Raw genomic sequence first — 16781 nt, 5'->3', positions numbered from 1 at the left:
TAAATTGTGGGCACTTATATAAAAAGACGTGCACTTTCATTAAAGGCTGCGAACGGATTAATGAAGAAGAGATTTGGGTTTGAAACATTTGTAAAAAAGTGTTTTCAAATAAAATTTATAGCTCAATATAATGGTTGTTGCAGCTCTAAACTTAATACCAGACATTAAAAGAAGATGTCCCACCTTTGTAGGGGAAAAAAAGAGAATTCAGCATGTTTACCCTAATATTTATAAAATACCAGTAGAGGTCGCCCCATAACAATTTAATCACTTAATGTGTCTTACAACTTATTCTATTTTGATAGAAAATTGTTAAAATAAGAAATAGAAATATTGATAGGCTATGGGGCAGGATCACAATGTGATTCTGAGAGACGATAAAAAGGCTAGTAATGTCAAAATTGCTGATCAGAGGTCCCTGGAAATATGGCGTTTCAACTCGTTGGGTATTTCAATACCTATTGCCTCAGGGTTAAAATAATACAGCAAGGCTATTTTGACCTCGGGGATTCCTGTGTCCTCATTAAATGAGATGAGACGAAACCTCTTATATCCTAAAAACATCCGCTGAAAAAAAATCTGTACTCCCCCCAAACCTCAAACGCAGGAATCAGCAGCAGCCTGGGCAATATTGTTGAAATAAATGTTAGGAATGTTATGGAAGTTTTTCTCTCAGACTGCATGATGAAATGTTGATGTAATTAAAATCCCAATACTGTATCATTTAACAAGCCAACAGACAGATTTTTTTTTCTGCCGTGACAGAAAAACTACTTTGCACAGTTCCTGTCCATTGTTCCCTTTACACCATTTCCTCTGGGAAATTTTCAGCCTTGGGACTGGACATGGATAATTACTGGAAACCCTAATGGGGGCAGGGAATGTGTTGGCTGTAAAAAGTCCTTTCTTTTGGCTTGATTGGGCTGGTCTTTTCCTCATGTAACGTCTTCATTGGCCCACGCCACCATCAATCTCTTCATTGCCAGGTCCCACTGAAGTTTGAAACTTTTTTTTTAGAAGGAGGAATCGGGTTACAACAAACTCTTGTAACCGATCTCACAGCAGCCGAGAGAAGAAACAGTCGTTCAATAATTGACACATCTGTTCCTGATACACTGTTACTAAACCAAAGGGGAGGACGCTTTACATCCGAAATTACGGGTAAACGAACAAGACAACATGCAGTGAGGTGACTTTCCCTGCACCGTCAGGATGAAGACTTGAGATTTGGTGGAGATTAACTTGTCATTTTGCTGGCGGAAAGCTGCTGAGTCCCACCGGGCTGCGAGAAAGGTGAGTCCATAGTGTCGACGTTAACGGTCGATCTTAATGAAACCCCAACGGTCGCATCAGAGGCCTGTGGCTTAATCAGTCCCGACTCATTAGGTCATTAAAACTTTGCCTTTTTCACTTCTCACTAACGTTTTCAGAATCGTGTGGAAAAGTTTTACTTAAAAAGTCTTAGTTCTGTTTGTTGGGATAACTTGTCTTTGTTTGACAGGCGGTATTTATTTACAATACGAGGTTAGCGGAAGTAACGGTCATCATCTTTTTAAGGAAATCAGTTACGACGTGATTTCAATTCCGCACTGTGATTATAGTATACATGATTTAAACACATGTAATGAAAAGACGTAAGCTAATGGTAATAAAATTCATATATTGACTTGGCTTTACAGTTTTTAATGTAACATAGTTAGCTAGATAGAAACAGTGCAGCAGCAGCGTTCATACTATTTCGCATATTTATGTTATCAGAAGAGAGTTTGGCCTAGCTTTATAATTATTGATGGGTAATGAGAAATATTGTTGGAAGGCAAATCATGTGTAAAACCAGTGGTTAGAAAACATTTGCATAATATTTTAAATGTTATTATCCAGGGCTTAGGGAAAATGGATTAAGGCAAGTGAAAACAACATTTCAAAGAAATCTCGCTCTTGCATTTACAATGTACAATCTTTCCCATACTCACAATCGAGTAAAACATGGAGGAACAAAAAACAAACAAAAACAAAACACAAACAAATGGTAAAAAGAATTGATTTGTTTGGACACCTCATAAGCCTCATTGTTGTTGCAGTGTAATCCACCCCAAACCTAGACTGATGACATATGCTTCGCAAACAATGATATGTTCTGTAACACAGTGCAGTGTTTACATTGCAAAGCTTTTCCAGAACAAGGCTTTATTGTGAATGAATAGCTTCTCTTTGCAGCCAGGTAGTAGCAAAGATTATCATGCACAACCTCAATAGACATGTGAAACGAATTATGGCCACTGCCTCTCTCCTTGCATTAGCTGTGTGAGTGGTGGAATGATTTTTGAAATGATACTTTGTTTTAGTTACCAGGGCTTCTTTTGTGCCTTTATTGGTGGTAAAGTAGCAGCAGCTGTCAAGTGAGCTAAGGAAGGGCCAGAATAAATAACGTAATAAGTGTGTGGCCACTTCAGGAAGTATTTTGATCCTTTCACTCTCTGGACACTTTGCTGTGTTGTAGTGTAATTAAAATTAATTAAAAACTAAAAACATTTTTATTTAAAAAAAAAGTACAAATATTAAAAGTCGAATCACACATTTACATATGTTTTCAATCCCTTTGCTGTGGGATTCCAGATTGTGGCAAGGTGCATCGTGTTTGCTCTGAATGGCCCCGAGATGCATCTGTACAACATGAATGGAGTCCACCTTTAGAAAACTGAAATTGCCAAATTGGTTATAGTATAGAAAAGCACATAACTCTGTATCCTGTAATGTCAATAATTAATCAGACCAAAAAAACAAACAATGAACCGAGGAACTCTTTATACACTTCCACAATGAATGTATGGCAAGGCACAAATCCGGCCAAGAATATAAACTGAAATAGTAACTCATGTTAAGATACAGGCTTATCCAAATTTGAAACCCTGAATTCCCCTGAACCCTGAATTCTGAGACAGAATCACAACCTAATCTAACAATCCATTAATTATAAAAATAACATGAGAGTAGCTTTTCATTTGTAATCATTTGCTATTTCACATTGATTTATATTCTTTTAAATGAATATCTTTGGATTTCTGGCTGCTTGTTTGATAACTGACAATTTAAAGCTGTCTCCTTGGACCTTGCGATGGGCATTTTTCACACATTCTTTCTGATAGGCTGAATCCTATGGGCATGTCAGAATTTTAAAAAGTAGAAATGTCTTTAGTGTAAATTGAATATCTTTGGGTTTTGGCCTGTTTGACATAATTAACAATATGAAGGCACCATCTTGAGCTTCACAATTTTTGACATTTTGTGGTATAAAAGATAAATTAGTTAATCAATATGATAATTGATTAAAAAATTATTAATTGCAGCTCTAAAATAATAAAAATGGTCGCCATTGCTTTTGGCAGCATGGGAATATAGTGAAGCATAGCAATACAATACAATAGAAGTACAATTAAAGTCCATTTGTTTTAGATTTCATCCATGACTGGTTTTAATGAGTATGTGCTCTTCTTCATTAATCATAGCTTTGTGCTTCACAACAGTTTTATCTTTGTTTCGGCACACTATGATTCTGAATGACAATAAATAATAATATACAATAATTGCCCAGCAGCATCAAGCAGAGGCTGGCAAGCCTTATTCATGTATATTTCAGTGTAACTGTATCTATGCAGCTCCCTGCCACTGAGTGCGTATACAGTCAGGACAATACAGTCACGTTGCCAGACGTTCCCCATGCAGTATTATTAAGGGCAGAGCTTGAAAGCGCTGCAGTAATGCCAAAAACACTGTTGTTCCTGCTGAGGAGAATCCATGGTAACCCATTGGCAAGACAAGAGAGGTGTTTGACCTGCTTTTACTAGGCTGCAAAGTTCAGTCTAGCACGCAGGTGGCCTCCAGTTTCCCTGGAAACCTGAAACACTCGGAGCATGTGGCCCTGTCTGAAAGAGCAGAGCCACATGACCTCCAAATATCATGGCATTGTTTGAAATAGAGTGAGGTATTGCATTATCTGCCAATAGACAGGGCTCATGAGCTTGAGTCAAAGTCAAGTCCTGTTGTGTTAAGGCCTGATCTCCATCCCCATCGTTCTCGTAGCCAAGCACACTGGTATTTGCCACTCCAATAACATGAGTTAACAAATTATGGTCTCTAGGCTTGATGTGAGGAAAATTTGTCATAATGTGCCTTGTTCTTATGGTGGCCTTAATTAAAATGTCATGGGGCCAGACATCGGTCATAGCTGCAGCACCAGTTAGCACTTAATTATGTATTACATTATTAGCAGTAGTGTTAAGATGCCTATAATATTGTAAACAACATGTAATTAAAACTTGGACATGGCAGTCAAAGTGAAGTCTTGTGAGAGTGGATGAGTTGTGTATTCTTTGTGAAAACTAAGGAATAATAAAGAACAGACATGTTATTTAAAATCAGCGCAGTTGTAACCATAAAACAACTGCACACTTATGAATTTTAACACTAGAACAAATGTTGTCAGTGAGCGTTGTGTTGGCCCCCGAGCAGTGCAGCAGCTGCTGTATTCCCAAGCTTATTACACATGCGTAAAACTGACTGATCTTCTTAAATTAATGCCACCAGCTCACTGCCACTGTCTTTTACTGTATGTGCTTAGTGTCCACCCTTTATCCTTGTCCCACATCTCTACTCCAACCTGTTGCACCACTGCAGACTTCTCTTAGCCTCCAGTCTATTTTAGTCCAAAACGACAGGCTAAATTATTAATTCCCAATCCATTATATGCCGATGTGTTAAATATTAATTGTTCAGCAGGATCTGGCAAATGTAAGAAAACTTTAAAAAGGGGGGGGAGGCTGGGGAATAGTATCTGAGCGAAAAGGCACTGATTGTCGCCTTTCTCAACAGATCTGTGCAAGTCTTTATAGATGATTGTGTGGGAAGTTGAGAATTAAGAGCACATAACCCTCGTGCAGAAATCCACTCCATCCAAAGCATTTAGCATGTGGTATGTGTCCATATGCGTGTTACATCTGTTATGGATGCATTTAAGACACTTAAGTTAGAGGTATTGAACTAGAAGAATGTGTGTATAAAAGAGACAATTACACAGACATATACATCCGCAATATAAGCTATATACGATTGTTAAAAGACATAACATTCCCAGCACTAGCTCTCTTATTAGCAGTCAGCACCTCCTCTGTTATGCAACATCTCAAGAGAAGGAGACAAACACGACAAAACTTGATGAAAGCTGAAATTGCAGTGTTCAGTTGTCCTGAAATCCTGCTGTTGATTCGCTAACAGCAGAGTGGTTTCAGTAGTACAGCTCATTTGAGTGGTTACTTGTCCTCTGTGAACACAAAGCACGGATGCACCTTATATAACTACCCGAATTGTCTATTGTTTCTCAAATCAGAGACCGATTGTGTCATACAGCTGGGAAGAATTTGTGGAGAAGGAAGTTTTTCCTGTAAGAATTCATTATAATGACATCCATAATGCTTTTGGTCAAGATCAAGAAACTTTATTTTTTTTTTTTTCACTGAAAGTTTTTCTCAGGCATCCACAATTTTGTTGTTTTCTTTTTGGTTTTGTTTCTTTTTTCCCCAGCAATTGTGCAATGTTGTGAAGCTTTTATTTTGATTAGCATGGAATAGTTGTGGAATAGTTTGTTTTTCTACTCACTTTACTTGTGAGATTTCAACTGAAAGGCAGCAAATGTGTATATACTTTAAAACATAATGTCATGCAGTTGTGCACCTCCGCAATAAATACTACCTTTATGATACTTATCATGTTTAAATTTTGTTGGCACTGTATCACTTCCAAATTCCAACTTCTGAAATGCAATGCGACCACTGAATATGTTTTAGTTAAAAAAATTTTGGAATCAAATGATTAATTATGAAAATCAACAACTGTTAAACTGTGTCTTTCAAAGCTTTTATTATACAGTCTATTTACTACAAGATTGGATTAAATCTGCAGATGTTGCTTTGTAATTGTGTTAATATTAGTTCAGTTCTCTGCTAATCAGAGTTTAATCAGATGTAAGTTTATAATTGTCTACTTATATAAAATAAATGCCTCACAATTTTAAATTTCACAAGTATGAATTTTTGGCTTTGTTGATTTCTGGTAATTAACAAACTTTGTTTTGAACCAATACCCAGAGAAAATGAGCTAATTACATTTGAGAAATCTTTAGTTTCTGAACAGTTTTCAGCTTTTTAAAATAGATTGGATTAAATAAATGGATTTGTTACACAATCAGCAGTGACAGGAAAACAGCAGAAGAGATGAACAGGGAGGTTTTGCAGGGGACGGGCATCAGCTGGACTCAAACTGGACATTTCATTTCCATAGTATGTGACTTGGAACTTAGGTTCATGGATTTTTCCTGCTTTTCTGCTTGTGAATTACAAAAAGAAACAGTACTATATTATAGGGCTGGAAATTTTTAAATACCAACATTAAATATCAGTTGTAATTGTGGATACACATTATTTTAAAAGCAGATAATTAGGGTTGTTTTAACTGTGTATGATTTATGTCTGTTCAGAAAGGGTACATTGTAAATCCCTAGAAATACTGGGGTGTTTTCAACAACAGGTTTCAGCCAAAGACAGCGAAGATTTTCTGTGCCGATAGTGTTGTCACTTTCAGGGTCACAGTTCCCCAATCCGTGTGACTAGTGATCCCTGAAGAGGATAAAAGTCGTGACATTTTCTGCTGCCATCAACCAATCACTTGAAAGATGAAGTGTCATGGAAAGTTCTGCACTGTCTGCCAAAGCTTTTTTAGCAACTTGTGGCAGCAAAGCACTGTAGAAACGCACACTTTGTTGTTTTTCTCTTTATTCTGGGTGTTATCACAATCCAACAAGCTGCCTAGATTGGCAGCAGGTAGAAGAGGGGTGATATTTTGAGAGCTGTGTCCTCTTCTTCCTCATGAGGCATGGTGGCATGGGTTGGAGTGGGTGTAAGCCACAGGTGTATCCAATTCCTTCCCCTTTTCTCACCTGTCACATCTTAGCTGTAGTTTGACTGATGAGTGAGTACAGTCAATGCAGAAGCTGCATCCTGGATCATGCTCAATGCCCATCTTGGAGAGCCTATTCCAAAAATGAGCAGCCAAAAGGCGCAAACATGTTTCTATGAAGTAACCTGTGCAATATCTTCTGTTCTAACATCTCCTCTTGGGCTTTATACATTTTTGATTCAATGTAGGAAATGTTTCAGTTGCAGAAAAATATTATAAATCACTAAAAAACAGATATATTAATCATCAAATAGTTTATTAATTTATGTTAAGAAAAATCAAAACATTTACTGTTAACAGCTTTTTTTCAAATGTGAGAATTTTAATTTTTTTCTGATTTATTTCATGATAAATATAATAACTTCTGAACTGCAGTTTGAATGTGAAATTTTTGACTCTTTGCAACTGTGATTGACGCTGTAATAATTAACAAATCGGTAAATAGTGTAATGGTACAATATTTACCGATTTATTTATTGTTTGTCTACTTCACTGGGAAAATGTATTTTATTTATGGTAGCAGTTATAGCTAAAAGCAAATTTTCATCTGTAGCCCCTGCAGAGCTGACAAAGATGTAGAGGTTGAGAAAAAAGTTGAATGACTGATTCTTAACTTTGTCTTATTAACACTGAATTTACAGTTTAACTGAAAGTTACAGATAGCCTAATTACATATCAAACTTAATTTCCTATTCAGAATCTAAATATAAATCACAAGCAGATACTTTTTTTTTTTACTTATTTTGCAGTTTTGTGAAAAACATTTTTCAGACATTGCAGTCAGGTATATTGAAAATGTTTGTGTTAATTATTCATGAGACAGACCAGTTGTCTAATCACTGAAACTAATAATTCTCTTTGCCACACTAAGTGGGTATCTTTGCAGCTCTCCATAAACCATATTATTTCAGGATATCATTTTGACTTTTAGGCTATATTTAAGGAAATGTATGTGCGTTTTTTCCAGAATGCCTGTATTTTAAACCTTCACTTGCATTCAGCATAACTAACAAAGATTAAACCTACAACTAAATAACATTTTCAGCATTTACTAATAAGAACAAACATAGTTCTTGAGGCCTGCTTGTAACAGTTATTATATAGCCAGGCATTTGTGAAGTGCATATTTTTTACTGATGGTTGGAGCTAAAGTATATTTCAAATTGTGGCATTCAGTTGGTTACACAATGCCAATAGGTTCTAGGGTGTAAAATGTAAATGTCAAGTTATTGTAGAGCTTATTCACTGAAGCAGTTACATTATAGATGCACTAAATCAAAATGACAGCTGTAGGAGTTGTCACCTTGCTCTTTGCCCAAAGTTAAGAAAAAAGCCTTTGACTGAAGTATCCACTCCCCAGACATCAGCTTTAACAGCCCTGAAACCCTTAGAGGCCAAGCAAATGAAACCTTGATAATAAAGGTTCTCTCCAGCTTATCTAGCCGTGCATCAACAATCCTCCTAGGACTATAGAGGACATGTAGGTTATTTCTTCGTCATCACAGCCTCTTTTTACCTCTGCCAGGCTGTCACACACTCTTGACAGAGCTGTCTACACCTGAAAGAGAGTGGGCAGGTCCCTGGGTACATTAGCCAGGCTCCTTCACTGTCATAAGACATCCATCTAACACTGTAGGGTCTGGTTTCATTTTCATGAGTCATGTTTGCTGAGGTTTTGCATGCTAGTCTTTGTGAGCGAGTTGATGATTTTGTAGATTGTCTTAACTACCGTAATTATGCTGAGGAGCTTCTAGCTGCTGCAATCTGTCTTTGTCTTTGTTTTTCATTTCATTTTCAGCTGCTCTGCAAGCCAGGCCTGTTAGTAATGTGTGTGCATACAAGTGTGCAGATATTTGTGTGACTTCTGCGTGCTGTGATGACTAAGGCTTGTGTATTTCTCTAAAACACTCAGGAGTGTTTGCTGCTGTCATTTCTTGTTCCCTCTTAAATCTGTTAAAATTTTGCCTCTAAATACTATGGCAATGCTGTGTCAGTGTTGGCCAGGCTTTCCCTGGGCACTGGACTTCACAGGCCATTTAGGTTTTGCACTAACCAATCTCATTCTGCAAAGTCACCAAAAAAACGATTCCTAGATTGAAAACCTTTTCATCACTCCGAGCGCTTGTCCCTTGAGGATGAGAGTCACAGTGAGAATCACTCTCCATCATGAAGGTAAAAGTGCCCAGCTTTGTTGTGGCTCTCTTTGGCTCTCAGTAAAAACTCGGACAATCTAAGTGCCACCAGGTTTAAAGTGTTTGCTTTTCATACCTATGAATAGCAAACACTCCATTTTTGTCTCACCTCTTTTCCCTCCTCCTTTTTTTTGTGTGTTTTTGTCCATGGAGAGGTGACAGCTATGATTGCTTTGGTGCTTTACAAGAGCTGAATTTACTGAATACTATGAAATCAACTCCTAATCAGACAGAGGCTGCTTTTCTTAATGTGCCTGTTATCCACTCACACTTCTAATCTCTTGTACATCCATTGGCAGGGGCATGGAGAGGAAGAGAGGGAGGTAAAAACAGAGTACTTAAAGTATTGCGATAAGTGATTCTCATTTTGAGGCTGCATCTCTATTTGTGTAATTGTTTGTTTTTCACATAGAAATAGAGTTCTCAAGTTCCCCCTTTTTTAAATCTAGTTTCAGTCTGATCATTAGTGCATTTCTTCTTGTTATCGGTTTCACACACGTTGCATCAGAATAGGATTTGTGCAACAAGTGCAGCTTGGCAAGTTTAGAGTTACAGTCATGGGGAAATGGTTGTTAGGATCTGCCAGTGCTCCTTAATCAGCACGGCAACAGGTCCGATTAATTGTCCACCACCTGCATCAAGAGAGGGAGTAAAACTAGATTCAGCATCAGATGACCTCTCTTGCAACATCTCTCCCTTTCCCTCTTGTGTCTGTTCTCTGGGAGGCATCCTGCTGACACTCTCTCCAAGGAGTCTTATTGATATTCTTAGAGAGGCATTGCAGAAAGAGAGGGGGATGAGGGAAGGAGAGGAATGAAAGTCACACAGTAGCAGCAGGCGCACTACCTTCTACTACCAACAACAGTAAAAATCACAAGTCACCCAGCAGGGATATGTCACCTCTCATTTTGTGTGTGGCACTAATAGCACCTCTTCTGCTTTGGAGTTTTATTATTCTCCAGCACACAGACACGCAATTTGCCAGTCATACAGATTTTCAGTTAAGCTTTAGGGTCTCTTTCATGTGGAGGGGTATTGTATAAATAATATTCACCTACTGTGGTATGAATGGGACACTGCCTAAATAGGATTATTTTGTTTTCACTGTGCCAGTCATCTATTAGACTATATTTAGCATTTCAGTGACAGGAAGATATATCACTGAAACAATCTGACTGTTTATGTTTTTTTTCCCTGAGGTGAGGAAGTGTTTACTTTTTGGTTTATATACTTTCTTGATTCCTGAGGCTACGCATTATTTTATTCATACCGGTGCCTTTGACTTTGCATACCGACACCAAAGGAATACTTTTATCTAATGGCTTACTTTGAGAAATACAAACATGTTTTCATCAAATGTTATTTTTTTTCATCCAACAATTGAAGCAGAACTTGTCAAATATTAAATGTTATCTTTGTGTATAAACACAAGGAAGAACTTTGATCAAATAAAGTCTATGATTTGCAAGAGGAATACAAATGCATATATTCAGTGTCAGCTTTTGGTGCTTGCTGTCTTCAATACACAGTGCGATAGACACATATTTTGGTCGGAAGAGCATCAGAAAAGCATTTAGACTCAGAACATAGCCCAGCATGCAACTCTCCCCATATTATAGTGAGAGTTAATTCTTGCCCCAGATTGTGACTTAGACTTCTCTAATGCTTATGGTGTTTTATTAAGTGGAACGGTCAGTTACTGTTACCATTTGTAAGTGTCTTTCAGTTTGTCTGAAGATTGGTACTGTAGCATCCATCACATATTTGTGATGGACAAGCCTGACCCAAGGTCGTGCTGCTGGTGTCAAAATCACTGAACGGAAGTACAACCTGAAGAAGTGACTTGCAGAACTCATTGAGACTTTCTAAAATCATGATGCGCACCTGCCTCATTAGAAGGAAGAAATGGGAGGTCTAGTGAGCAGTAGCAGCCCCTGTGACCCTGAACCCCCCCCACCACCACACACACACACACACACACACACACACACACACTTAATGGACCTCAGTCATGTGCAAAGCTTTTACTGAGTCACCTTGCACTGGTCCACAAACACTAAAACACCGTCACACGGTTAGAAACAGCATCGTACATGTTTGCGGTAAGCGAATTGGCGCACTGTCACATGTGCACACCTTGTTCTCTCATTGCATTCAGCAGATGAGACACCCAGATAACAAGGTCTGCTTTGCGTGGTCGTGTTGTAACTGACTTTCCACCTACACGTGTAACGACACATTCTTTGTTAACTACCTTGCAGGCTCTGAGCCAGAGCTAATTTGACAGCTGCCACGGCTCATTATCTGATAAAGGGGACAGTTCTTGGCCTTGCAGTTTAAACAGTATCAGTGTAAATGTTATTTGCAATAACCTCACACATTACAGGCTATCAAGGTAATATCTTTGGTACTTTTTGCTTTCGAAATGAGAAAGTGTAAGTGGATATCTAAGGAGAAGGTTCCTCTCCCTTTATACTTATAGCTATACTGTTTATTTCACTGGTGGTGTTGTACATTTGCGTGAAAGAGATTTTATGCATTTTAAAAGACTTCTGCAAAACGTTGTCTGTTGCCATTTAACTGCATTTCTCTTTTCTCTCTTTAGCTTATCTCATTTTGACACAGACTTGACCATGGACTCCTTCAGTACCAAGAGTTTAGCCTTGCAGGCACAGAAGAAGGTGATGAGCAAGATGGCTACCAAGAGCATGGCTAACCTCTTCATTGATGATACCAGCAGTGAAGTGCTGGATGAGCTGTACCGTGTCACTAAGGAGTACACTCGCAACCGCAAGGAATCCCAGAAGATCATCAAGAACCTGATCAAGATGGTGGTCAAGCTAGGGGTACTCTACAGAAACAACCAGTTCAGCAATGAAGAGCTGATCTTAGTGGAGAACTTTAGGTAGACAGCAAAAGTGCTTATTTTGTTTGCCCTCTTTTCATGAGTTGCATGAGAGGACCCATACCATTTAGAACTAGCTTAGCTTAATATTAAGAAAGTACATAATTTTGTTAAACTTTTTTGTGTTTTGCTTATTTGTAGATGTTGAGAACTTTGCTGTTCTGTTTGTGTACAGGTTAAACGACATTTATATATGCTTTATAAGTTAGGCATGAGCGTTAGATGTGCTGGTCACCTTCTGAACACTGCACAAGACCAGACTACTTGTTTTTCCAATAACCTATCTACTTATGCTGAGCTAGACCTCCTTCCTCCACCCTAATCTTATCATCAAACTCTTAGAAAGGAAACAAATATCATTTACTTTTCAAAAAAAATGTCTTTTAAAGTGGCTCAAATGAAAACCTTTTGAAACAGCCTCCCATATGTTTAAATAATTTTTTGTTCCATGTGAAAAGGTTGAGAGTTTCAGGTGGGGCTGACTGCAGTTCAAGTACAATGCTGTGTGCTGATGAAAGCAAATTAAGGAAATTGATTTTTACATCAGTTTATATATTTTCCACTAAAATAGTAAAACTCAGCTTGGAGGCATCTGAAGTAGGCATAAGTGCACAGTATGGAGAATGGTGATTATATTTGCATGGAGATGTATCGCTGTGAAGGGCAATACTATTACTGATGTCAGGGGGGGTTGGGGAACTTTTCTGAAGGAAATCATAAGACAGCAGTTTCTATTTTTACTTGCTTGTGCTGTTCCAGTCAGAATTAGAAACTGACAGCCTCTCTTCCTCCTTCTTGTATCACAGGAAGAAGGCCCACACTCTGGCCATGACAGCGGTCAGCTTTCACCAAATTGAGTTCACCTTTGATCGCCGTGTTATGAGCGCCATTTTGAATGATTGTCGTGAATTGCTGCACCAGGCCACCAAACGTCACCTAACAGCCAAGAGCCACTCGAGAATCAATCACGTCTTCAATCACTTTGCCGACTGTGACTTCCTGGCAGCTCTCTACGGGCCTTCAGAAGTTTATCGTGCTCACCTGCAGAAGATCTGTAATGGGGTCAACAAGATGCTTGATGATGGGAACCTCTGACCTCTATTTGCCTCATCATCAGGCACCTTTACCTCTTGTCACCCCTTATGTAACATCTTGCAAGATTTAGTTTTTTTATTGTGGTGATGATGAACACTTTTTTTTAATTTGTTGGTTTGTGTGTGCCTTTCAGACATTACTGTAACACTGACGTTTTCTTGGCTAGTTAGCCCAAAGTCTTTTTCTACTCCAGTCTGTTTTTCTGTTATTTTAAAGTAAATAAAACCCAGCACATTTTTTTAAATGAATGTAAAACCTCACACTCTTATCACTATATACAGACGTAAAAGCCTTGACAGCTGTGCCTTTAAAAAAAATATTTTTTCACTACATTCATTCACTCCAGGGGCACTATGCTTGCTCCTTAAGTAAAGACCTGAATCCAGGGACAGGCCTTTAGTTATAGTTCTATTAGATGCCTTTTGTAATGGATGAAAATGTTTTTGTGAGCACCAAGAGAGGAAAGAAAGTGAATTTCCATATATCCCAAATACCCATTGACGTAAATGAGCAATGTTTTGTTTTATGTTTTGTTTCCTAAAAGTAGTATTTCACTTAATCCTGAACAAGCGCTGTACTGAACTTTTCTACAACAGTTTAACCATGTGAAGCACAGCAGTGGAGTAATCTTGCTTAGCCAGCATTTTACACCTCTCGCCATCATGCACTGAACTCCACTTTGTAGAGAGGCCAGGCTTTTGATTAGAAGGCACCTGTAAAACTAGTGTTGTTTTTAATAGTCTGCTTTATAGCCACCACAACAAACACAAAGGTATTTGGGTCATTGGGGGGGGGCCTTAAAAATGAAGGAATTTGATTGTGCTGGGTAATGTTGATTGCCTCTGTGCTGACTCGATTGTCTAACTGGTGATACGCTGATCCGCTTTCAAAAACATTCTACTTTGCATCTATAAATGCCATAAACATAGTATGGGAGGGGCACAATGTGGCACCAGGTGCATGGTGCAAAGATTGCTCTGGCATTTTATCACAGGCATAAAAGGATAGGCCAGGCCAAGTATTCATCATAACAGATACAGGAGCCCTGGGTCAGCACTGTTTCAGATTTATCAGCATTGCCTCGGGTTTATCCTAAAAGCACTAAAACTCTGGTTCAAATTCTGTCAGATCTGAGCTGTAAAGACTCCCCATGAGCAGTCAGATGAAAGGCTGGAGGAAAACTGCAGCTTGGTTTCTATGAAAAGAGCCAGGCCATGGTATAGAGATTAGAGCAGAGACAAACACAGCACCTGATTGTACTCTACTATTGCAATTATAGCTCCCTGCTCTGTGGTGGTATAATGGCCTGCAGCCTGCCTCTGTTAAGCAGCTACTCTATTTCACCACACAGTAGCCTCATGTAATGTGATTGCGATAACATCTCTATTTGTGTGATGCAAGTCCTTTAATGGAGTGAAAGATGTTGTTGTGTTTCTTATAAAGCAGCATATGAATAGTTACTAGTATCCCTCTTCAACCTCACATAATAACTCTTTCCTTTTTGTCTGTGTTTTTGTATCACTGAGCCTGTCTGGGTGATTGTTTTGTGCTGCCGCCTCATTTTGTATTCTGTGTCTGCATCGTGTGTGTGTGTGTATTTGTGTGCATACCTGTGAGAGAATTGGAAATTGAGCCGTGTAATAAGCGCTGTGCTTTTCCAGATAGGATTGCTGAAACTTTAACTTCATCCTCAGCATCTCTGCCAAAGAAAAGAAGACTGGTGTTACTCAAGCTGTAGTTTTTCTTACAGAGGAACACTTCCAAAACATTATGCACTTGATAATTATAACCCTGCTAGTAATGATAATAGATAAATACAAAGGTGGTGGCTGTTTTGTTTTATTGGTTTTGTTTTCACCTTTTTAATTCTTAAATGTCTTTCCTGTGTGTGTCCTTGTTATTTAGAACAATTTAACTCAGACTCATTTTGGGAGGCTTTAAAGTAAATCCTTTCCCTAAGTCTCCCAAAACAGTTGACTTTAATTGTCTTTAGATGCCATTTTCTCCAATCCCTACACATCTCAGGGATAGTTTAAATCTGACCCGGTTTAAAATCCATGACGAGAGAAAGATTAAGAATCTCTGCAGCAGCCCCACTTATTTTACTCAAGCTCTCAAATAAAGCATATTTTTCATGTTGTATTTTTACTATTGAAATGTTTTTTGTTTCCCCACTTCTGTATATATGAGTGTTTTTGTGTATTGTATCCAGACACAACAAATATAATAACAATTTACTTTTTTTTAAAGAATACATTTCTTGTCTTTTTTTTTAATCTCTTGATCATGCCAAATGTCTTACCATTAGTAAGTTGGATATTGTCATTTTCAGGCAAGGTCAGGTGGGTAATTGAAGCATGTCTGACCAGGATTGTCACTGAAATCCTTTCCTCATTCTGTAACATTGTTACATATCTATGCAAGGGGGGTGGAAGCATCTGACTGACCAAAAAATTCAAGTTTAGGTAATTTTTTCCACTTCCTGCCAGGTCACACAGCGGTCAGATAGAACAGGAAATTAGTAAAACAAAGATTTCTTGCTTCTGTTTTTGGAAACAAACATTCAGTGTAGCATGAGTAAAACTCTGCATTCGGTTTTTAGTTTGACTTTGACTTTGAATGCTTCTCAGACTTCTCAGGATAATAATTTGGTCTCTAGCATGTTTGTAGATCCTCCTCTGCAGCTCACTTGAGATGTTATTGCAGAAGCAAGTGTTCAATTATACTCTAATGGTCATTATCTCAACATGCTTTTTTGGTTAATGCGCCCTTCCTAGAGTTCAGAGGTTTATATGACAGAACTGAGATATGAACCTCTGCCAATCTTTACATTTAAGAGGCTCTGTCTGTCTAAAATGATCCTTTTATACCCAGTCAAGTGACTGACCTGTTGCCAATTAGCCTGATTAGTTTTTAAATGCTCCTTGATTTGTTTTTCATGTGCAGCAATTACTTTCCCAGCCGTTTGTTGCCCCTGTTCCATCTTTTTTGAGATGTGTTGCTGCCATTAAATTCAAAATGAGCTAATATTTTCCATGAAATGGTAAAATGTCTCAGTTTCAACACCTTATGATGTTTACGTTGTATTGTGAATAAAACATACAGATATGCAAATTATTGCATTCTGTTTTTATTTACATTTTACACGTTGTCCCAACTTTTTTGGAATTGGGATTGTATTTTTTTAGTCCTGCGTCTGACTCGCTCAAACATTGTGAAAATTAAAATTTCAATATGGCGAGTCACGACTTGATTATCAGTGGATGTGAATGAGGGCTCTAATACATTTTGGTGAAGCTAGCTTCCACTGAGGCATAATTATCATTTCTACATAATGAAGTGACTACAAAGGAGCTGTCCTGCATCCTAAAGAGGGGGGTCCTAAAAAACAAAGCATGCAGAGGACCCATTACTCTTTCCACTCATGCTCAAGTGCAGTTTACCGAGCAAACATAACCTCAACTTTAGTAAGTTGAGCAGGGCTGTTGTAGCATCATGCTTTTCTCGAGAATCAAAAACTGCCAAGGAAGGTCTCACCTCTTGAGCTGCTTACATGTACAGCCTGCTAAAAAATGACAAAC

General features: G+C 38.2%; 1 protein-coding gene across 1 annotated transcript; it reads left to right on the top strand.

Moving 5' to 3' along the window:
• The first annotated feature begins 941 nt into the window (after positions 1–941).
• tnfaip8l1 (tumor necrosis factor, alpha-induced protein 8-like 1) lies at positions 942–15454 on the top strand. Its single transcript, XM_067512359.1, has 3 exons — positions 942–1293; positions 11806–12105; positions 12912–15454. The coding sequence occupies exons 2-3, from the start codon at positions 11834–11836 to the stop codon at positions 13198–13200; spliced, it is 561 nt and encodes a 186-aa protein (XP_067368460.1). The 5' UTR covers positions 942–1293; positions 11806–11833; the 3' UTR covers positions 13201–15454.
• Positions 15455–16781: the final 1327 nt, after the last annotated feature.

Source organism: Channa argus, chromosome 8, assembly GCF_033026475.1.
Source record: "Channa argus isolate prfri chromosome 8, Channa argus male v1.0, whole genome shotgun sequence".
In the NCBI taxonomy this organism is placed as follows: Eukaryota; Metazoa; Chordata; class Actinopteri; order Anabantiformes; family Channidae; genus Channa; species Channa argus.
This window is presented reverse-complemented; position numbering and strand designations above follow the sequence as displayed.

Bases quoted from the DNA above. Each gene is read 5' to 3' on its own strand.
- tnfaip8l1 (XM_067512359.1), top strand. From the start codon at position 11,834: ATGGACTCCTTCAGTACCAAGAGTTTAGCCTTGCAGGCACAGAAGAAG. The intron at 12,106-12,911 runs GTAGACAGCAAA...CTTGTATCACAG, and splicing joins ATCTTAGTGGAGAACTTTAG to GAAGAAGGCCCACACTCTGG.